Source organism: Cyprinus carpio, chromosome B1 (assembly GCF_018340385.1).
Source record: "Cyprinus carpio isolate SPL01 chromosome B1, ASM1834038v1, whole genome shotgun sequence".
Classification (NCBI taxonomy): Eukaryota; Metazoa; Chordata; class Actinopteri; order Cypriniformes; family Cyprinidae; genus Cyprinus; species Cyprinus carpio.
The window spans coordinates 10,445,960-10,469,204 of record NC_056597.1 but is presented as its reverse complement, the minus strand read 5'-3'; the positions used below and the strand labels follow the sequence as shown (position 1 = coordinate 10,469,204).

At 36.1% G+C, this 23,245-nt stretch overlaps 1 protein-coding gene across 3 annotated transcripts in view; it reads left to right on the top strand.

The window, feature by feature from the left end:
- LOC109055830 (neuronal membrane glycoprotein M6-a) overlaps positions 1 to 22,971 on the top strand; it is a 54,883-nt gene extending 31,912 nt beyond the window's left edge. For 2 of the 3 annotated variants that reach the window (XM_042716537.1, XM_042716536.1), the window contains exons 2-7: positions 12,842 to 13,034; positions 13,853 to 14,009; positions 15,151 to 15,304; positions 17,672 to 17,748; positions 18,714 to 18,779; positions 20,842 to 22,971. In XM_042716537.1, the coding sequence (XP_042572471.1) occupies positions 12,842 to 13,034; positions 13,853 to 14,009; positions 15,151 to 15,304; positions 17,672 to 17,748; positions 18,714 to 18,779; positions 20,842 to 20,994 (800 nt within the window). In that variant the 3' untranslated portion in view covers positions 20,995 to 22,971. Of the gene's footprint in view, positions 1 to 12,841; positions 13,035 to 13,852; positions 14,010 to 15,150; positions 15,305 to 17,671; positions 17,749 to 18,713; positions 18,780 to 20,335 lie in introns of all 3 variants that reach the window. The other variant, XM_042716538.1, reaches the window with a different exon arrangement.
- Positions 22,972 to 23,245: the final 274 nt, after the last annotated feature.

Genomic DNA, 23,245 nt, shown 5'->3' with positions numbered 1-23,245 from the left:
ATTAAAAGTTAACATAAGCAGTAGCATTTACAAATAACAGTGTATCTAAAAGTATGAGACAACAACAAACAAAAAAAACATACCATTAAGAGTTGTGTGCTTTCACAGGTTCTGCGCGATTTACATCCACCCTTTTAATGAAACAAAGATTATTGAAGTATTTTTTAAATTCAATGTGAAATTCAATGTGTGCTATTTCATTGTAGTTAATTGTGAAATTTACTATGAATTATTTTTACAATTCATAGTAAAAATTCCATGCATAGTAAATATACATAGCAAAATACTACAATTGTTTGTATATTTTTTATATGATATGTATTTTGGGGGTCTATATTAAAAATATTAAAATATTATAATACTGTAATATTGTAATAATACTGAAAAAAATATTATTATGATTTAAAATTACTGTTTTCTATTTCAATATATTTTAGAATGTAATTTATTCCTGTCATGGCAAAGTTGAATTTTTAGCAGCCATTATTACAGTCTTCAGTGTGACATGATCATTCAGAAATCATTCTAATTTGCTGATCAGTAAATATTTCTTATGTTGAAATTTTTTTTCAAGATTCTTCGATGGACAGAATGTAGGAAAAAAAAGCATTTATTTAAAATAGAAATATTTGGTAATATATATTCAGCTGTGAGTTTGGGTTGTTGAGGTAACTAAAGGAAAAGATTTTTGTGCATGACTGAATCCTGCAGAACTGTGTCTCTTGATGTGATGTCAGCTGAGTTCAGTACAGCCCTTGTTTATGACCCCATGCTGCCTAGATCACAATGATGCTTGTGATGCCTGACAGCTGGCAGTACTGCGCTGTCTCACCAGCCGATTATCCGGCGTGAATGTGAGTAAAGGACAGATGAGAGGAAAGAGATGGTAAAAAAGCAAAGTTGAATACATTATTACACTCATCGCCCCTCAAAGCATCATGTAGCCTTGATTTACTTCCAAAGTGGGAAAAGGCTTGTCTTTGTTTGAAGTATGGTCCTGGTTTATGGGTTTATATATCTGAGCACTTAGTCTCTGTAAGTTGTTGACTACTCTGTGTCAAGCACTAAGCACTCCTTTGAAACTCGTTTACAGGTCATAAAATTCAGTATCTGTCATAATGTCTGTAATGAATGCAATTATATTAAGTCCATCAAGGAACAGACTGTTCATAAATTTTGCAAGAGCTGCTGTTATACAAATGCCGTACAGTCACTGGTGCAACAGCAGCTTGTTAAATATATTTCACTAATTCATTTAATCTCAAAGGGTGGCTCTATTCAAACTTCCCTTATAAAGCCGTCCAATTAACGACCTTGGTGTGAGAATAAGAAGTGTTCAAAGCAATCAACACAAAGACTTCTTGCTAATTCGCAGGGTTTAATAAAGGTCTGCCACTTTGAGATGCAATGTCTGTCAGTCCCAGGAGAATTATGGAGCATGGTATTGGTCTGCCAGCGGGCCTCAATGAAGTGCCTCCATCCTCTGCTTTGGTATTGTGTATATATCATTGGCTAATGAGTATAATGTGCATTCATATACAGTGTTGTTTTACTACAAGTTGTATTATTATTAAGTGCTTTATTATCATTAAAACAATACCTGCGTCAAACTTTGTCTTTAAATATGAAAAATATTACAATTCTAATGCGGTGCAATTAAAAATGTATACAATTTTATTGCAAACAAAGAGTGAAGAATTTTTTATATTAATTTTGTGATGGGGGGAAAAAGTGTTGTTAACACCAGAAACTAAATTTTTGGCCCTAATAATGGTTCAAAAGTTAGTTTATTTGGGTGTGAAGTGCTTTGAAATGAAATATATAATGTGATGGGTAAAAAAAAAAGTTGAATATTGTGTAAACAGAATATTTTTATTGTTATTTCCAATCAAGCTGTAATATACTGAAAATATGAATATGAGTAATATTGAACAACAGTATGACGATATGATTGAAAGTATTATTTGATGCATGTAAAATATACATACAATTCTATAGATTAAATTGTTCCTGGTTAAAGAAACTCCTATTTAAAATACTTCTAAACGTTTACGTTTACCGTTAAATCTACAATGAATTGTAACTATAGAACCAGTATATTAGAACAAAATATCTCAGAGACAATTCTCTTCTCTTTGTTTACTTTCTGGTTCAGTATGGGTCTGGTTACCCAGCTAAATTAATTTACATTTGCATTTTATATCTTAATATTCATTGACAAAGTTTCTTCATAAATCATTTAAGAAATGGTGATTAAATGTAAGCCTGTGGGCAATAAGCACAAACCATATCACTCGTCTACAGCCTGCTTCAGTCCTTGATTCTTTTGTAAAGGGGAAATGAATTCATATGAATCCAATTTACAAACATTATATAAACATGAAGAGTCTGTATTCTGATTCATGACCTGCGAGAGTGCTGAGTAATTGGGAAGACATTTGGTTTAACATGCCCTATTTTTATTTATTTATTTATTTTTTTTTTTCTGTCAATTTTTATGGCAAGCCTTTGAATTGCATATGTTTTTTTTTTTCATTAGATGCACAGGCAACTAGAATTTAATTTATTTGTGGACTGGAATAGAGTGAAATTATTACTGGATTTGGTTTTGTAATTGTTATGTCTTGTATGCCATCCTTAACAGTTTAGTAATGTTTATATAAAAATAATACAGTAATTACAACCACTGCACAGTTAGTGGAGTGAAGACATTTATTTGGTCACCTTTAAGCACCCTTTGTGTAGAATGTAAAAAGCCTCTACTCGCTTAATTGTCATAATAGGGCAGCAGTGTCATTAATGCTGAAATGGCTGTAAGAGTTACTAACTGAATAAATTAAAGCAAGTTGCATCAGAGAGCAGTGGATACTTCTAAAGGAATATCCCAGACCCTTTAAACACTCCTAGAGGCCTCTATGGATTTGATTGTCAGCTGATATCCACACTGCTTTTTGAACACCAAAAGCACGGATAAGTATTCCACCCATACTGTGCATATGAATCAAACACATTAAACATTATGATACCTGTATGCATTGTTATCCCTTCACATAGAATTAATTATATTTACTGGTAGATAGTCTTTTAAGTCAAAGGAGTTGTGCTCCTTGTCCATGACATCATAAATGCATTCCTCTGGGTTGCCCCTTGTGCTTGATTTAATAGTGATGGAGCAATGGAGAGACTTAACAGGGGATAAACACTGCCTGGTCCCTGATGTCTTTTGAGTGGGGTTTTGGATTTCAGATATTTGTGGTTAGCAAAGAGCTCACTATCGGACATGCACACACAGCAACAGAGTACCATGTGTAGGTTTTAGAAAAACCCTTCACACCAAGCAATAATTGCAGCAAAAAAAAAAAAAAAAAAAAAAAACTAAACAAATAATAATAATTAAAAAAAAAAATTAAATTAATTGCTGATGTCTATAAGTGACACTCATTTTTTATTGTGGAACTTTGACCAGTGAGAGGACAGTTTACTCGCATGTGACTTGTATTAACAATTTTGGTCCGTTTAGAAACTTTGCCATGTGAAAGGGAACCACACCAAGAATAAAAAAGCAACATTGTAATAATTTTAATCCCTGTTTTGGAACAAAGCAATTAATCTACAGGTATGAAAGCACCCTAAGTAATTTATGTATTAAAAAAGGGGTTCCTCGGTTGCAGCAACTTTCATTTTTATTATTAATACTCTTGCGCCATTTTCCCAGGAATGCATAATTTTGTTGTCTTGAATATATGGGATATGGGCTTTATTCGCAAATGTTTTATGCAATATTCTAAGTTTAAGTTAAAGTTAAATTTGCAGGTTTAGATAGAAACATAGCCATTGTTGGTCCAAATTTCTGATCTTTTAAAATAATGTCCTTTGAGGAGCTGTAATCTCTTACCAAGCTGCCCAGGTGGTTCATTTCTGTGTTTCTAATTGTGGTCTATTCTAATTCATCAAACCTTGTAATGCCTCTCCAACAGAACAAATTGCCTCAAACAAGAAATGGAACACAATGCAGTCTGTCAAACACACACTCAACTCAAAGTAAAATCTAAATCATGATTATGGAAGATAAATTATGAATGTTCTGTGCTGAGTGGCTCATATAAACATGTAATACATGTCAACATTGACTTACTGCACTTGCATCTGCCTGATGGTGCTGGAGTTCTCATTTACACAGATGTGATGCATCAGCTCCTCCATCTATCTCTCTCTCTGGTTGATCTCCGGTCATTCAACATGCCATTAGCTGCATGCTGGGGAACTGTTTCACATTCCGGTCAGGCTGGCAGCTGGCTGCGGCTAACAGAGCCTTTCAGAGTCCTGCATCTGTGGAGCTGTTTCGTTTAATATTTGAGTTAGGGAGAGGTTTACAACATATACAAAATTCTTAGAATCAACTAAACCTGATATTTTGTGGGGTAAAGAAAGGGAGGGGTGAATTATGATCTGTCTGCTGTCAAGAGAGGTGCTGTGCATCAGTGGCAGGAGTAATGTTACGCTTTTCAATCGATCTGTCCATTCACTGCAGCTCAAGATTTGTAACGCTATATTGTTGGTATTCCAGGATGATAAGCTCATAAATAGTATGAAAACTCTTCAAAATACATAAAGTGTTCATTTTAATGATTCACATTTAAAAGCCATTCGTAAGCCATTTGCATTCTCATTAGGGCAGTCGTTTTTTTCTTCAGTGTGAATTTGCAGTCTCTGAATACTAACCCTTTGATGCACAAGCTATGAAAACCCCTTCTAATGCACAACATGGGTCTAAAATGACCCGTATTTCCTATGTTATTTCATACTTTGCTGGGCATTTTTTTTTTTTTTATCTTTTGAAATCAGTTTATTTTAGCATTTAATATTCCCTGATCTATAAATTCCATGATCCATGAATATTCAAAATATCTTTTTACAAAGACCACAAATTAATATTTTATTCCCCCCGCCAGGTTTTGTGTTACTACATCAAGTTTACACACATGGGTCAAAAATGGCCCATCTATGCAAGCATGGAAAAAAAAAAAAAAAAAGACCTTTTATTAAAATTATTATTTTAAAAGTTATTTAGACCACCATATTTAACATTGTAAATATATTTATTTGCCACTTTGTCAGAAGGTACAGCGCCATCTCAAATTGCCATCTCGGTGCTTACATGCCTCACAATTGACAACTACAGGTTTGTGCTCTTTGCAAACCAGCCTGACACAGAACACCAGCTGAAGACTTGTCTGTCTTTGGCAGCTTGGCAAATCTTGCACCTCTTCCTCTTTGATTGACCCTCCTGCCTGATGTATACCTGTGGCCGGGTGGTGACTCTGTTTTGTTTTTTTATCCCACATATTCCCATTGCCTCTGTAATATAGGGCTGTGCGATTAATCGAAATCGTAATAAAATCACGATTTGAGCGTGCGCGATTTCTAAATCGCTTTATAGCACGATTTTCCGCGTTCCCGACCTCCCGCAGTATGCCATCCGATCCAATCAGAATGCATCGCACCTAAGTGGAGCGCGAGAACAGAACAGACTGGGTATATGCCTAACTCCAGGTTCACACACTCTGTCTGTGATGCGTATTTTTTCCGAGCCCATGTTAATGGATCAGAGCTTCACACTGCACTCTGTAAAAGATGTGAACAGAAAAGGTTAGAAATCGAGAGGTGTGAAAAGAATGAATATCTAGTGCATGAGCATAGAGAGTTGTGAGTGAGTGAGTGAGAGGAGACATGTTTTAATTGCGCACGCACTCTCTGGACGAGAGCAACGTGTATCTGAGCACGCGTGTCTGGTTTTGTGACAAAGCAAAGGAAATCTGCATTATTTTAATGTGCTTTCGTGTTACAATAATGCGCTCTCGCTGCTGCTTCTGCACTGCATACACATACTGTACACGCACTGCAGACGGAGTACGTGTGAACCTTGGGCAATAAATATATTTCAGCACCTGAGGCACCGCCAACGGAGCCTACACAATGAGCTCTATGACCAATGCATGGCAAAAAAAAAAAAAGCCCTGGACACGGGTTTTATTTTATTTTATTTTATTTTGCCATATGTCAAGACATTTTGTTTGACATCTTCATTTAGTGATTATTTTGACTTATGTCTGTTCTAGAGGCGTTACAACTTTTTGATTTAAAGCTTCTCATGGTTTTCTTTTGGAAATATGTTTCAGATTTATACTGAATGCATTTATGACTGTAAAGCATGTCTGTGTGTGTCAGAATCGTGATTAAAATCGAAATCGCAAAATTGATCAAAAAATCGCGATAGGTTTTTTTTGTCCATATCGCACAGCCCTACTGTAATATTGTCTTGAAGGTGGGGCCTGTTCTCCAAATGCCTCTTCATATGTGGCACGACAAGCTCTTTGACCAGCTCCTTCATGCATTGGTCACACCAGCCATGTAATCAAGGTGTTGTGCAGTGAAGTTGGTGTAGGCCAGGGATGGTTATCGTCAGTCCTGGAAAGCCGCAGTCCTCCAGAATTTTGCTTAAACGTTGATAAAAACTCACCCGCCTCTAGCTTTCTAGTAACCCTTAGACCTTGTTTAGATTGTTCAGGTGTGTTTGATTAGGATTGGAGCTGAACTCTGCAGGACTGTGGCTGTCCAGGACCGACGTTGGCCACCCCTGTTGTAGGCAATCAGGATGGCAACATCCAGCACATTGCATCATGGCACCATGGGCCACCTAGGTGTTCTCTGCTAACATGAGTAAATGCAAACGATTTTTAGTCAATCTATTGGACTAGGTCTGAGTTTCCTCTTCAGACGACTCATCAGCCAAATCCTTAATGTCATAAAATAGTAAGGCTGTGCAATTAATCACATTCGATTGTCGTGCGCATCTCGTCAGTAAAGCCGGTCCCGTGATTAGTACTAAATCACCATCACCTGCTTTTAGATAGAGCGACTTTCACTACACAGAGCCGTATTTCACGATATCGCCTAGTTTGTCAGTGAAATACGGCTCTGTGTAGTGACAGCCGCTCAATCTAAAAGCAGGTGATAGTGATTTAGTACTATGACAGCAATGATACTTGTATATAATAACATATTATTTTGACTTTTATTTTGTTGACCTAGCTAACATTAGTTAGCTAAAATAGAATATGTCAAAAACAAGCTAGTTAATAGTATTGAACATGTTTCTCTGTCTCACTAGTAATAGATTTCAAGGTCAAGGGAACCTTAGCCTAACATCCAAATATTATGTTCAGTTATTTTCCACAGTATATCAAATATTTTCTTTGGTAATAACTTTAAATTAAATAAGACTAAATGCATCAATTATACAAAACCAGCCATGCGGAGTTGTGAAATGCGGGGACAGGTGAATAGTTTTCTGCAAGAAATATGTTCCTACTTGCAAAGAATTAGCAAATATCAGAGGTTTCTGTATGGGTCATTTTTGACCCATGTGGGTAAAATTGATGTAGAAATACAAAAACTGTGGGGTGTGTGTTGGGGGGGGGGGGGTTATAAAGTGAAGAAAGGAAAAATAAACAATGATTTGTGTAAATAAAAAACAATATATTTAATGAATACCTTTAATAATAAATAATACAATGCATTTCTTTCAAAGATTCTGCAAAGAATCACTCAGGTATGATTGAAATAACATAGGAAATGAATACGGGTCATTTTAGACCCATGTGTGTAAAACTGAATAAAAAAAAAGAAACAAAATATACAAAACGATTTGTGGAAGTCGAAAACAACATATTTAAAGACCATCTGTAATAATAAATGATAGAAAAAAAACTTTATTTCAGAGATTCAGCAAAGAAACACTCATCCATAACTGAAATAACATAGGAAATGAATGCAGGTCATTTTAGACTCATGTTGTTAAAATAAAATATATATATAAAAATAAGAATTTGTGATGATCAAAAACAAGTTAATTGAGAAATTCCTGGAATTCTGAATGATGAAATTAATTTCTTGCAAAGATACAGAGAAAAAAAAAAATATATATATAATAATTTGTTTTTGTAAAAAACAAGTTAATTACAGAGAAACCGACAAAAAAAAATCAATCACCAGTTCGTTTCGTTCAGCGGCATACGTTTTGGGGTCATGGAATTCTGAATGATGAAATTAATTTCTTGCAAAGATACAGAGAAAAAAAAAATCAGTCGGCCGCATACTTTAAATATTTTACATACTTTTGAGAATCAAAAAGATTCTCTTTCGTGAGGGGGTTTGGCGGCACGGCATCTTTGTTTCCAGGTTGAACGTTAAAGAACGCGACACACACATCTCCCGGAAATACTGTAGAATTCAACCAAATTCGATGATGACTTCGACACTCCTGAAGTGTTTCCACTTTTGTGTGCCGTATATATCAGACATTCAGCCAACGGTCTGTGGACGTGAAGTCTGAGGCTGAGACTACTTTAGACCCATGTTGTGCATCAAAGGGCTGATACAAGCAGCATATTTTATTTTTAGGTGATATTATTTAATGTTTAAATAATGATGTTTATTTGGTGATGTTTAAGACCCCATGAAATAAAAGTCAATGTGTATTAGTTTTAAAGCTATCACTGTAAAAAGTAAGTTCCACCTACTTCAACTTAAAAACTTTAGTTCAGTTGCTGCCTTGATTTTTTTTTTTTTTTAAGTAATAAATGTATTATCTGTACAAGTCTTTTCAATTAAACTGACTTAAAGAACCAAGTTCTTTATAACTGCTTGTATAACTTAAATGAAGTTGAAATTGGATAAATAATTTGATGAGATAAAGTAATGGAAAAACACTGTGTAGTTTTCTTTTTTACAGTGTTGGCTTTAGCGTATTTATAAAAGGTGACAAAATTGAATGTAAATTGAATGTATTTTATCAATGCATAATTTTTCTTCATCAGTATTGATGGTCTTTTTGTGTGCTTTTGTAGTTTGGTCTGCTTCTCCATTATGTTATACTGTATGTAAAAATATTGTAATTTGTTTGTATTTTGTAGGATAAGGATTGTTATTATAAGACACTGTTGTTTTCCAGTAAAGAACAATAGGGCAAATATCCAATTTCTTCTTAGAAAGAAGCCATTGGTGTGTTTAATTTAAACTCCCACATATGAAATATAAGCATTCCAATATTGTTTTTATCCATTTGGATAATTGGCTGGAGGTACATGATGCTTTCCAATGTGACCATAAAAATGTAGAATGAAGTGACTCTCGATAATCTTTCACATCTGCCGTGTTGTTATCCTGATAGATGTGGCGCATTCCCTCCTCTGACAGTGGATTAAAGACATTGGACAGAGAGGAAATGAGACAGGTGTTCCTGTTGTAAACCTACATTACTCCAGCAGTGCTGCACCAGGATGAAACAACGAGTCATCTGGAATGGAAGTGTGGTGTTTATTTTTGGGTTACATAATTTTTCCTCATCAGCTTTGATGGCCTTTCTAATGTGCTTTTGAGGTTTGGGCTGCTCTTCTGTTTCATTCCATTTGAAAGGAATTTAATCTGTTTGTATTTTCAAATTAAATGTTTGGATATTATGTTTAATTTATAGTATAATTATATTACCCCATTTTAAATATTAAATCAGACTGAGATAAAATTTGAAACCAACTGAAAGCACACAAATGTTTTTTTTTGTTGTTGTTGTTGTTGTTGTACAAAGATGATTTTTTAAAATAAAAATATATTATTATGTGAAGACAAATTATGCAATATTTTATATTATTATTATTATAAATTGAATAACTAAAATAACTTTTGGACTAAACATAAGAAAGGCTGAAGATTATCATTTTAATGGTTTCTGATTCTGATCTCCTGGACAAAGTGGAAGTAGTATTTGCTGATATACTACCAAGCAGGAAGCAATTCATCTGTGAGAGAGACAAGCTTCTTCGGGCGTACTATAAATTGCTCACCACTTCTCTCAACCTTAATATAGTCAATATAGTCTTCCTCCATTAGTGTTCCTGTGAAAGTGCCTGCTAATTCCACCAGGTCTGTTTTAGTGCTTCATTTATTATTTGTGATGTTATTTTCTTCCTGTCAGTGGTGTCACATAATGACAAGAAATACAATTTTAGTAACATTATGACTCAAATTTAGCTAAATCAACCAATATGGTCCTTTTTTTTACTGAATTAATCAGGATCATAGATGATTTTACTAGTAAGAAAAAGTAAGAGACACAAATAAATCTTGCAATAATACAGGGTTATTTTTCCAACAAGTTTACTATTGTTGTTACCCTACTGTTTTCTGATCTATTATTTCATAATCCACACCTATAGGTTCATTCACCCACTGCTCCCTATTATTTTCCTTTTGCTGTATATATAATGAAAATCAGTATTGTATCTGAGGACTTTGAGCACTATCTGATTTACCACAAACACACTTATAACTGAATGCACCTTCAATTGCAGACAGTTTGCAGACTTCCCTCCTGAGGGCATCTATAATGATAAAAAAAATAAAAACCTCTCCACTGATTTTGAATGTGAAATAACATTGAAAGAACCAGACATCCACACTGAGGCATTATTGACTCTGGACTGTCAAACTGTTTGTGATCCAAGGCCAGAGAGATGATTTTAGCCTTTTTTGAACTATTGTTTTTAAAAGAGTTTGAATCAAGCGTACATATAGCAATATTCCTACCTATGCCAATGTTATAGATTTCCTGCCAATACATATGGCATGAGAGGGATGCACTTGACGAGCCAGGTTTAAGCTTGTGTTTTCCACTGACAGTATTGATCTCATGTCTCTTTCTACTGAGATCAAAGAACAGACTTTGGCTTCCTCATTAATCTGTTTCAGCACTTCCAAGAACGACTGCATCTTAAGCACACCACAGGGATGGCAGTTTGGTGCTGTTTATTGGCATGATAAATAAGTAACGTGTCACTCCTTCTCCACTCCCAAATATCACAGTGAGTCTGCCTGAAATGAGGTGCAATTACTCTTGGAAATAGGGATCCCAGAAATAGCAAAAACTCTGAAGACCTTAATGACATAGACTTTCTGCTGACTCTACACTGAAAAAAAATGTATTAGTATTAGTGATGATATTGATTTTGTGTAAATAAGATGCACAAGGGACAAACTGGATCAGTATTTGTATGGATTGCATAAATTTGCCTACAATATTATATATATATCCAGAAGTCTTTTAGAGAGATTGTTTGTTTTTCCTGGTTTATACAATACCAAAAGAGTGACCAAAATTCACAACTTGCAATAGGGCCACACCAAATGATTTCCTGGGCAAAATCTGTTAAATTACAGCTACAATACCATTCAAAAGTTTTTTAAGTGATTTTAAAAGAAGTCTTATTCTCACCAAGGCTGTGAAATATTATGAATTATTACAATTTATAATAACTGTTATAGATAGAGTGAGAGAGAGAGAGAGAGAGCGCGTTTCGGCTGTCTTTTGAACTCTCTATTGATAAAAAAAGACAGCAGGTATTTGACATAGAAATATTTTGTAAGATTATTAATATTTAATGCCACTTTTAATTGTTTAAAGAATTCTTACTGAATAAGTATTGATTTCTTTCAATAAATAAATAAATAAATAAATAAAATCTTACTGACCCATGCCCAGATTGCAGACTTTATAGTGTTCTTAAAATTTCTGACATTTTTTTTTTTTTTGATTAATTCATGTTTGAACTGAAAAAATAAAATAAAAAAAAACTATACGAGAAGAGTCAACGCATATGAAATGTTTGAGCACTGACTGAAATTCCAGTACTAATGCACTGTGTTTAATAAATAAATATTGTTATAATTTTTTAATCAGTGTATTACTAAAAATCAGTCAGGATTACATAAAGCGTGTTTTGATGATGTAACGCTTGCCTGCCCTTCAGAGCATTTATACTGTGTTCAGAGCTGCAGGCTCTTCTGAAGGTGTAATGGAGGTGTAAGTCTGTTTCCCCTGTAACAGCTGGGTCAGTGCTGCAAAATACACATTATCCACACTCCTGTAAACAGCAGGTTCTGGGGCGCAGCTGCAAGGAGTGAGGAGAAAGCAGATACAATGTCATTGCATCAGCTTATTGGGAAAATTAGATGTAAGCTCAAGAACCGTGTGCGTTTAGCTTCAGCTGTATCGTCCATATTAAGTCTTTGCTGCAGGGCTTAAGAGTTTGTGCTGTGAACATTTAGCCTGCTTGACTTACTGTAAGAACAATAAGAACTCTTATTTTTCTTCTAAGTTTATACATACTAGTGAATATCCTCTGAAGACCTGCTCTTTATGTTTTCCTGTACTGGTGGGCTTTGTTTATGATTACCCATAAATCATTGTTGCGCCATGCTGCAGAATAGCTGCCACTGGTGCCATTCTCTACTTGCAATTTTGCAATCAATATTGTTTGTGTGCTGTTGAATTGTATCCATGAATCTCATCTGCGGCAGTTATGATTGGTTAGAATCACAGTAAACTTCCTCTCCTGTGACATGTGTGGGAATGAATGTTCTCTTGGACTGTGCAAATAGAATTTGCTTTGCACTTTCATCCAGTAAAACTGTTACCACTCTGAGTAAGGTATTGGACTGACAGCACTCGAATTCAGAATTTCCATCTGTTGTACATAAACCGTCCAGCTTTGACTTGATGTAGTCTTTGTTGTTTATAACCCTGAAAGAATTATGCTTTGGCAGTAAATTGCAGGAAATGGCAATTTAAAATTTGATTCCCATGATTCTACTTGATTTGAATTTCTTTGGACGTTCTACACCTGCATTTATCAACATCATTGACAAATATGGAGAGCAAAGCTATGCTATTGGTTGTTATACACACTTACAGCAGTTATGGACTTACTATTACTCTTGTTCCCAGGGTGCTCTGAATGCTGCCTCAAATGCCTGAGTGGGATTCCCTATGCATCTCTGATCGCGACCATCTTGCTGTACGCCGGGGTGGCACTCTTCTGTGGCTGTGGTCATGAGGCGCTCTCTGGAACCGTCACCATCCTGCAGACATATTTTGATGTTGTCCGGTCGCCGGTTGATGCCCTGGATGTCTTTACCATGTGAGTGTCACAATACCAAAGTCATAATAAAAAAAGAACATACAGTCAGGCAGTGCTCTGTGTTGAGCCCAATTTATTTAGGCCCGTTTTAATAGCCACCTACTTCAAAAGTGCTGTACATGAATCTAATTCAGTTTCTGTCACCAGTTCTTAATAATGTAATGCTAACTGAAACACGTGAAGGATTTTCAGCACAGCACAAGGATTTGTTAATAGGGACAATACAGAGTAATTTCTATTTTATATGAGTAAAGAAATGCACTTTATAATTACTATAGTTAATTAAAAATTGAATTCACTGAACTGTGTGTTTACATAATTCAGCCTTATAGGAAGTGTAGACTGTTTTTTGGAAATACATTTTCCCACACACATATTTCTAAAGATCAGTGACACACACAGAAACACAAGTTCTACCATGTTAGGTTTGGGAATCAGTCCCATTTAGAGAATTAAGTGTTCTGAAATCGCACCAGATCAGCCAAGCACACCTGCTCACCGGAACTTTACTGGTGGGAAGGAATGCAGGATAGAGGAGAGAACGAAAGAAATGAGTGGGTGGACGAAGGAATAGTGGAAGTGAAGCAGCATTTTTTTCAGCCATTTTATCTTATTTTACCAAATGCTTTGAAATTATAAAATGAGACTGTATAATTGAATTTAATCTACACACAAAATTAAGTGGATTAGGGCTTCACAAAATACTTTGACACCAGTATACTCCCTGTTATCTTATTGAATTACCATTGTGTGCAAGATAAGCACAAGACAGTCTTTCCGTATGGAAATGACTAATTATTCTTGTTTTGCTTCCTCAGGATTGACATCTTTAAGTATGTGATCTATGGAGTGGCAGCAGCCTTCTTCGTCTATGGTATTCTGCTGATGGTGGAGGGATTTTTCACCACTGGGGCCATCCGGGATCTCTATGGGGACTTTAAGATCACCACATGTGGGCGCTGTGTCAGTGCTTGGGTAAGATCAACCACCCATCTGAAAGAACTAATGCACAACCATATGATGCGAAAAGCAATGATCTTGAAATTAGGTCTATCACAGAATATTATATAAAATTATATTTACTTATGCATGATTTTATTTTTAAGTTTGACTTGTTTAAAAAAATAGTTTGCACTGAAAGAAATCGCATACTTCAAGTTAAAGGGATAGTTTACCCAAAAAAATAAAAATTCTGTCATTAATTAGATCATGTCATTCCAAACCTGTAACTTCAGTCATCTTAGGAACACAAATTAAGATATTGTTGATGAAATCTGAGAGCTTTCTGACCCTTCATAGACAGCAGTTCATGTGACATCAAACAAGAATTCTCTTCTGTGTCAGTCTTTGACACATGTTCACAAGAAGCTTCATAAAATTTAAGACTGAATCACTGATATCACATGGACTATTTTATTGATATCCTTGCTACCTTTCTGGGCCTTGAAAGTGTCAGTTCATTTGTTTTGAGGTTTAGGAAGGTTTTAGGTTTTATTAAGAATTTTTTTATTTTTTTTTTTTTGTTTTTGGTTTGGAATGAGGGTTGGTGTTTAATGACAGATTTTTCATTTTTGGGTGAACTATCCCTTTAAATGAGGCATCAAAACATTGTAGAGTAGAAAATAAGGATTTTTATTGAATTAGGGAAGAAAAAAAAAGAAAAGCTGTCTGATATGATCTAATTCCAGTATCAGAAAATGCTTCAAATGTCTGATAAGGTCACCACTGTATCATGCATTCCTAATTTATTAGTTGCTAAAGTTATGGAGTTTACATATCCAAGTTAAGACTGCTTTGTGCCAGCTCAGAATTCAGTTTGAAGACAAAAGGCAGCATGAAAGCCAGACTAAATTATGCCTGCTCTGACCCACCTTAGCCCTAGTATCACAGTATAGTAGTTGTAAATACTGTGTATGCATTTATGCCACCTCTTATGCCACAGCATTATATAATCTGTGTCAAGACACTTCAGACACTTCATAATCACTTCTATGCCACATTTGCAGTATACGTTTGGCATAACTATACTTATATTTAGTTAATTCCATATGGTATAGTGTGGGAATACTTGAAAGTTATCAAGAAATGCATACATATCTCTTTCTCTCTTTTTCAGTTCATCATGCTTACTTATATCTTCATGCTGGCTTGGCTAGGAGTTACAGCCTTCAGCTCCCTGCCAGTCTTCATGTATTTCAACATCTGGAACACCTGTCAGAACACTACACTGGTAGAAAGTTCCAACCTTTGCTTCGACCTGCGTCAGTTTGGTGCGTAGCTCATCTAAGGAGACATGTTTTCAGTCATTTCTCATGTTCTATGCATACTGGTGTAAATAAAATACTTAGCCAGCAAAATAAAATATGGATCTATGGATAGGAATGCTGCCTAGGATTTTCTAGTCAAGATTAAAGTGCATCTGGATTACTAAATAAGTTAGCAGTGAATGCCAAGTCTAGTTGGCTGTAGGGTTGGCTGAGATCATTTAAAACAACTTAGAAGTTGTTTTATATTGCAGTTTATTGGATGTTTTAGTGCATGTATTAGACATCCAAAAGCAGAGGATATTGAAAAATAACTAAAAACTTTTTTTTTTTTTTTTTTTTTGCAACAGCTAAATGACAGAACGCATATATAAACACTATTAAGATATCATTAAACACCCTTGTTACATATTACAAAACACCATGGTGTATCATTACTGCTGGAAGCACCATTATGACATTAAAATATAATAAGGCCATTTTTAAAATAGTATTGCAACATAAAAGACAATTCTGTCATGACAACTCTCAGAGGGATTGGCATGGTAATGTACATGACAATGTTAATGTATTTGGTCTTGGCGGAATAGATCTGCTACACTGCTGCTGCTGCGGCAGGGAAGTACAGACACTTGCTACTGCCAATACATCCACAGCATGCTGCTCTGAGCATGTAGGAAATACTGCTGCTGCACATATAACATATAACATATGAATAACATATAACATATATGAATAACCCCCCAACAAAGCAGGAGACACTGAGCACAATACAATACAAGCTAATATATGCATGCCGCTGGATAAACTGCTGCATCAGTGTACATACATACATACATACATCCACACACATGAAGATGGACAGACAATGAAAGACAAGTAACCCCCCAACAAAGCAGATCTATTGCCAAGACATATGTACTGCTGCTGCTCCGAAGAACCATTGGAAATGGATGTATTACTATCTATGTGTGCCTGGACTACCATGCCGACTGGATTATCACTAGTGGCCTATTGCTATGTGAGCCTGGGCTACCACGCCGACTGGCTTAACTCTAATTAGACATGCACTATGTGTAATGTTAATTAACAAAATGGATATATGTTGCAATCCGATAGATAAGACCTCAGCATCCACCTGAGCAAATATCATAATTTTGTAATTTGATATCTGCTGTTATTTTCTACACTTCATCAGTCCCAGCAGCAGAGTAACAGCTGGTTAATTCATGTTCGTGCTATGATACAGACAAAGTTAGCAGATGCATGCCATTTACTCTCTGGTGTAGACAAAAGTTATCAGGGTTACAGTGCACGAAACTCCTGGGTGGACTGAACTTGAATGAAATTAAATAAAAGCAGAATATTAATGTTCTTTCTCCGGTTCCTGAAATACGCAGCACAGCTAGAGCATACAGTATGTCACAATGAGCACATTTCTCTGAACTACAGTACCCATAATGCATTTCATTCAAGATTGCGTCAACCATGATCTTTAGCAATAACTCTAAAATCCTTTCTTTCCGCAACACTGTCATTGATATGACTGCGATAACCGCGTGCTTCTGACGCTACGAAGCTGAAATCAACCACACACTCATCACAATAAAATCACTGACCTTAGAAAAATGAATGTGAACACTGAGATTACGCCGATGTATATGGTGAACCCCAGTTGAAATGCATACACAAAAATACTTATTTCACTTTCCTTAGAGCAATAACATGCTCTAAACTGCCTTTGCTCCAGGCAGCTGTATAAACACAGATGCTAAATGCTGCTGGTAATATGCTTAATATTTTGCTGATGCATACAATGCAAACTGCTACCATCTAGAGTTTCATGCCAGAACTCTGTATTTACGGTGACCGTGATTTCACCAAGTACAACGTGTTCCTGGATCAACATCCTTGTTTGATCCTGGAACAACATTCCAATCAACCAATCAGAATTGAGAGATAACTTTTCAGGAAATATCTGTTTTATGCTTACGATCAGGGTTAGGTGCTTCTACACCCTTGTTAATCAGCTATCATTTCACACTGATTTTACTAATAAATTATGGGTAGGGTTAGATTTAGGGGTATAGGGATTGGGTTTAATCTATATTTTTGGACAGTAATGTTGATCCAGGAACATGTCTTACTTGGCAAAATCACAGTGGCCCTGTATTTACATAGTTAAATCACCACTACTGATCTGTTGTACACCTTTTGCCATAATGAGAACCATTATGCAATAAAATGACCTAAGCATGACTACAGCTGAACAATAAATGCCAGCTTTGACATACCTAATTGTCATTTAAGCATGTACTATCATTGCATTATTAATGAATCTGCCATTAACATCTTACTTTATTTGAACTGCAGGAATTGTGTCCATTGGTGAGGAGAAAAAACTGTGCACCGCTTCTGAGAACTTCATCAAGATGTGTGAATCTAATGAGGTCAGTTGGCAGTTCTGAAGCAGGGCCTATTTTATCCTGACTGATGGCCTTCATCTAAATTCAGTCTGCCATTACAGTCAGTGACCTATGGCATAAAAGAATTGTTGAGTGAGAGAGAGAATATGAATAAATTGTGAACCTTTCCATGCTTTTAAGTCTGAAGTCACGCAGTGCAGCTGGGATTCCTTCATATAAATATGTAATACTTAAAATATAATATTTATTTGCAAGATTGTGCAGCTCCTTGTATGGACAGTACCACAACTCATATGCCAGTGGATGTTATGCTTTCACAATATTATTATTATTATTATAGTAAAGATGTCACAGTGGCCTAGAATTGATCGTTTTAGATCGTTTTGAAGATCTAGGGCCAGATTTACAGCTTGCACAAGCATGATTTACTAAAGAAATGCAGTGAAAAATTAGCAATGCCCTTGCAGAAAAAAAACACAAACTTCACATGCTCAATCACATATTAAAATCACATATGAAATATGTGAAACACATATGAAACACATTTTGGAACATTTTAATGGTGTAAATGTTTGAAACCCATGTGATCACATATTGTCCACACATGTTCACATGGGTTTCACACATTTGCACATTAACACTTTCCAAAACCACGTGTCATGCTCATTTTATGTTTCAAATGAGTTTCACATATTTCACACTTGATTTTAACGTCTGAGCATGTGAAGTTCATGTGGTCTTTCTGTAAGAGTGAAACGTTGTGGGTTATTTTTGAGGCTGACCTTATTGCATATGCATTAGTAGGAGTTTTTCTTTTTAGCCACAACATTTATGGAGAGCATTTAATCATGCATTGTGATTTGTGGTAGTCAGTTTACCAGTATTTGCACCATTTATTTGTTTAGTAAATCTGGCCCTGGATTTATCTGTACTTATTTAAACCATCCACGTTTCTCCTCTTCAGAATCTGTTTTTGTCTCTTTCTCCAGCTGGATCTGACATTCCACTTGTTTGTCTGTGCACTTGCGGGGGCTGGAGCAGCCGTTATTGCCATGGTGAGGTTTTCCATTGCTGTCTCTTACTTTCTGTCTTTCTTTCTTTATTGTTCTGTTTCTGCATTGTATGAATTTTCCCTGAATCTAAATTTCCTTTCAGGACAATAAATGAAATATGGATTGATTTATGAGTTTCATTAATCCTATGAATGCAGTGACACCTGCAAGAGAGGTAATATGAAATCTAAGCACAGCAAGTATGTTATAGAAATCAAGGACTAGTTCAGAATTACAGTCTAAAGGCTTGTCTAAAATGCAATAGACATCCAAGGCCTCTTGTAAAATGGTGAGTGAGCAAAGACAGGAGACAGAGAGAGGGAGAGGAACACTCATCACTGAAAATGCAGGAGGTGTTGTTGCCATGGAAACAGAAGAGGAGAGGGAAGAAAGGAGAGAAGCTTGTTTGGAACGGCGATAAATGATTGTGAGACTACATTTTCTGTGAGGTGTTCTACCCTTAGGTTTGAACCTTGGAAAGCTGTCTTTCATTGGTTAATGTTAGAGCTTATGTAGAAGATAAATACAATAGCATCAAATTAATTTGATGCGGTCAATACACTGTGAGTGTTTTTGCACTGCACTGTGCTTTTGTCTTCGGCTTAAGCTTCCTTGCAGTGTGTGTGAAGAGCACAATGCATTTGTTTTCTGCAAAGGCAACAGTCTGGCATCATTCAAGTCGGTTGCATTGCATTCCACATTGGTTTGGAAATGAGAAAACAGCTTGGACATTAAGTACTTAGAAACAAAGAGTCTACAGAATTGGATCATAATTTGTGCTCTTTTGATAATATAATTACATCATACCTTTCAGGGAACATTGCTGCATACTTGCAGTTTGCTGATTTGTGCAGCAGTAACGCCACCCATTGGTGAATAGAGGAACTTCAGCAAAAAAGAATCGACTGTGGCATTGCAATGGAACTGCAGGAGCCATTTTGGTCCTGGAAGTGCATTAATTATACCATAATTTTCAGAACCATCCGAATTAAAAGGGATAGTTCATCCAAAAATGAAAATTTTGGCATCAGTTATTTATTCTGTTGTTCCAAACATTGAACGTTTCACAGACGTTTCATATATTGAAAGAAAATAGTGACCAGAGTCTCCAAACATGCACCCTAAAAGGCATTGTAAGTCTTTCCCTTCACTCATTGCTCTCATTTTCATTCTTAAAAAATGCACATGAATATGGAGTAATATGGAATGCATTTGGAGCATCACAGTTGGTTATGAGACACACAAGAACCAATGACGCTTGCCTGCATTGATGTTAAACCTAGTTGGGTTTCTTGATGCACGTATTCAAATATACAAGAACATGAATAACATGCAAGCGCTTTGAGCAAAAACAAGACTACCAGTAAATAAAAATGTATATGGCTTGACAGCCCGTGTTCACCATTTGCTTTTACTGCACTTTCAGCATAAATAAAACATCCCATTCTCTTTTCCACAGAAGCAAGAAAATCATACAGGTTTGAGGGTGAACAGGAGTTAGGAAGGCAGCAAGTAACCGTCTTCCTTTCTCTTTTTCAATGATCTGGCTACTGTGATAGGTGGTGGCAGTGTCTGTCCTCATCCGTAACCGCGTCATTCTGACATCTAAGAGCACGGGGAGGTACTGCACGCGTTTCTGAAGCCAACTCCGGTCTTGGGTGTCCCTCCCCACATCCCGTCACACTCTCTGTCCAGCAAGGGCCCCACCACCATCACCTACGACAGCGACTTTTATAATGACGTCCCTTAATTGGCTTGATTAAAATGACACCCAGGCTTTTCCATTTTGCAATATCGTTTCAGTCCCTGTCCTTTCCCCACCTCCTCAAGTTAACACACAAGTTATAAGCAATAACCTGTGTAAATGAACTAACTAACCTGGCTTATATTGAGCTGAAACTGGTTACCACGTCATCCGATGGGGGAAATAACTGATTTAGTTGATCTCCAATCTAAACTGGGCTTCTAAACCCCCGCACAGTTTCCAAAGTAATACCCTTTTTGGGTACAGATGGGTCATCAGCACTAACACTAACCCTCCCCTCTAACCCCTGTGTTGCTGTAGGTGCACTACCTGATGGTGCTGTCGGCTAACTGGGCTTACGTGAAGGACGCCTGCCGGATGCAGAAATACGAGGACATCAAGTCCAAGGAGGAGCAGGAGCTTCACGATATCCACTCTACTCGCTCTAAAGAGCGTCTGAACGCATACACATAAAGCACGCGCTCATGTGCACACATATAAATATGTATACACACACACAAACACACACAAGCATGCCCTTCCCCTCCTTGAAGACACACATATAAACTAAACATAACTACGTCTTATTTCCATGGTTTCCAGGGGTTTGGGATCGGATGGGATGGGGAGGTAATTAATTGTAATACTTGCTATGTACGGGTGTGACCCAGAATGTTGGTCTAGAGATGTGCTTATCGTCTCCATAGCAACGTCTCTGACTACCCAGGATTTGTTTTTGTTCCGATTTAATTTCTCCTCTACCTCCCTTTTTCTTTGACATGTCTGAGAGCACAACCTGATAAACACACTAAGTTGAGTGGCTTCTCTTTTGTACCACACACTTTTGGGTCTCATTGGGTCTTGTTAGGGGGGTTGAGTTTAGCCAAAGGGATTACAGAACACTTTTCACATTTTTGTATTACACACCAATGATTTGCGTTCACCCTATAAACGGCTAGTCATGATTTAGATTTTCTTTAGACTTTTTAAAAACCAAAATGTGACCAAACTTGTAAGTTATGATTTACAGGTTAATCGCTCAAGCTGCCACACTTACAGCAGCAACAGCACAAACAATGTACAGATTCTTTTTCCAACAAATTCAGTTTTGGAGTGCCAGGGATTTCAAAAAGTACCTTCAAGTGACTTTTACTGCTATACTGTAGCTTGGCCTAACTGTATATGCTAGCTGTGCGCAGTACTAATGGAAGGCGTGACACTGGTGCTTAGTAATGTTTATTAAGCTTTGACAGAGATGGCTGCTGATTGAGAAAGAAAGAACGTCTCAAATCAGCTAGAGTGGTCTAGTCGGATTTGCCTTGGGAGACTCTACGGATATTTGTTTTCTCTCATCCATTGCAAGCCATACTCTCACATGCAAATAACATTTTCAGGTGTTTTATTGCTTAGTTTTAGCTTTAACTTTTTAAATGCAAGTATCCAAACAAAAACAGGTTTTTCTGTCATTCCTCTTAACTGTATATATATATCTATTTAAATGTATACACATTTCATGTCGGTTTCTAAAACACATATCGGCAGTCAGTGTTAGGTGATATTCTTGAGATTGTCATTCATATCGGAGAAGTATAAATCTAAGTGGAAAAGTTGATTGCAACGACTCTGCCAAACACTGTGGAAGGTTAAATAAACAATGTATTTACATGACATTCGAATAAAAACAAGAAAGATATGGGATGTACAAGCATGTGTTACTACAATCTCAGTGTTTTGGCTCGGTCTTGCCGACTTCAGTTGCCCTACTTTTGCAGTAAAGTACTTTTGTTGGTGTCTCAAAAAAAAAAAAAAAAAAAAAAAAAAAATGGAAGAAAAAAAAAAAGCTAGTTTTTGTGCACTTATGGACCATTGTGAGTTTTTTGGTGTAAGTGCATTTGGAATCAGAGTTGAGTCCCTGTACTCTTATTAGTTATGCAGCTTTTTTTAAAACCAGAAACTTGTATTAGGTTAAAAACATAAATATAGTTGTTATTTGTGGCATGGTTATGCATCCAATGGTAAAAGTTTTAACTAACTCAAAAAAACAAACAAAAAAAAATCCTTTATTTAGATTTTTACACTTATGACTGTCTTGCTGGGGTCAATTATATTTTTTTCTTAATGTGCAGTATTACAGTTGCTACGCTTACAATATTAAGCTAAATATCTTATTAGGTTGTAGTGTTTGAGTTTTGTCCTTTCTAGTTCGTGATGATTTTTCCGAACCATGTCTTGTTATGATGTCGCGTATCCAGTATTACCCTGACATTGCTTTCAGCTTTATCCACATACTGTACTAATTTTTTGTATTTTCACTGAGAATGCTTTGTAGCAGGCAGTAAAATTAACTGGTTTTGTACATAAATGTGCCAACAGCTTGACAGTGGCTTTTTTCTTTTCGAACTGTAGGAACAAAGTTGCTTGCGTAAATAAAGACACTTGTGTACTTGGTAATTTGTTTTATTTGTTGTGTGTGTTTGATATGTACTTTATTTTGAGGTCATGCAAGTGGGCTTTTATAAAGCCTGTTATTCTTGCACGTACTGCATAGTTCAAAACAATCAATAGGTAAAATGCATTGATTTTTACAGCAGATGGAAATGCTTATAGGAAACACCTGAGTCTGAGAACAAGCCTGACAACAGCAATGGCATTTTTAATCAAACTAAAACAAATTGTTAGTCTTTCCATTAAATCTATAAATCATTTAAGGTTCATTTGTAAAGTG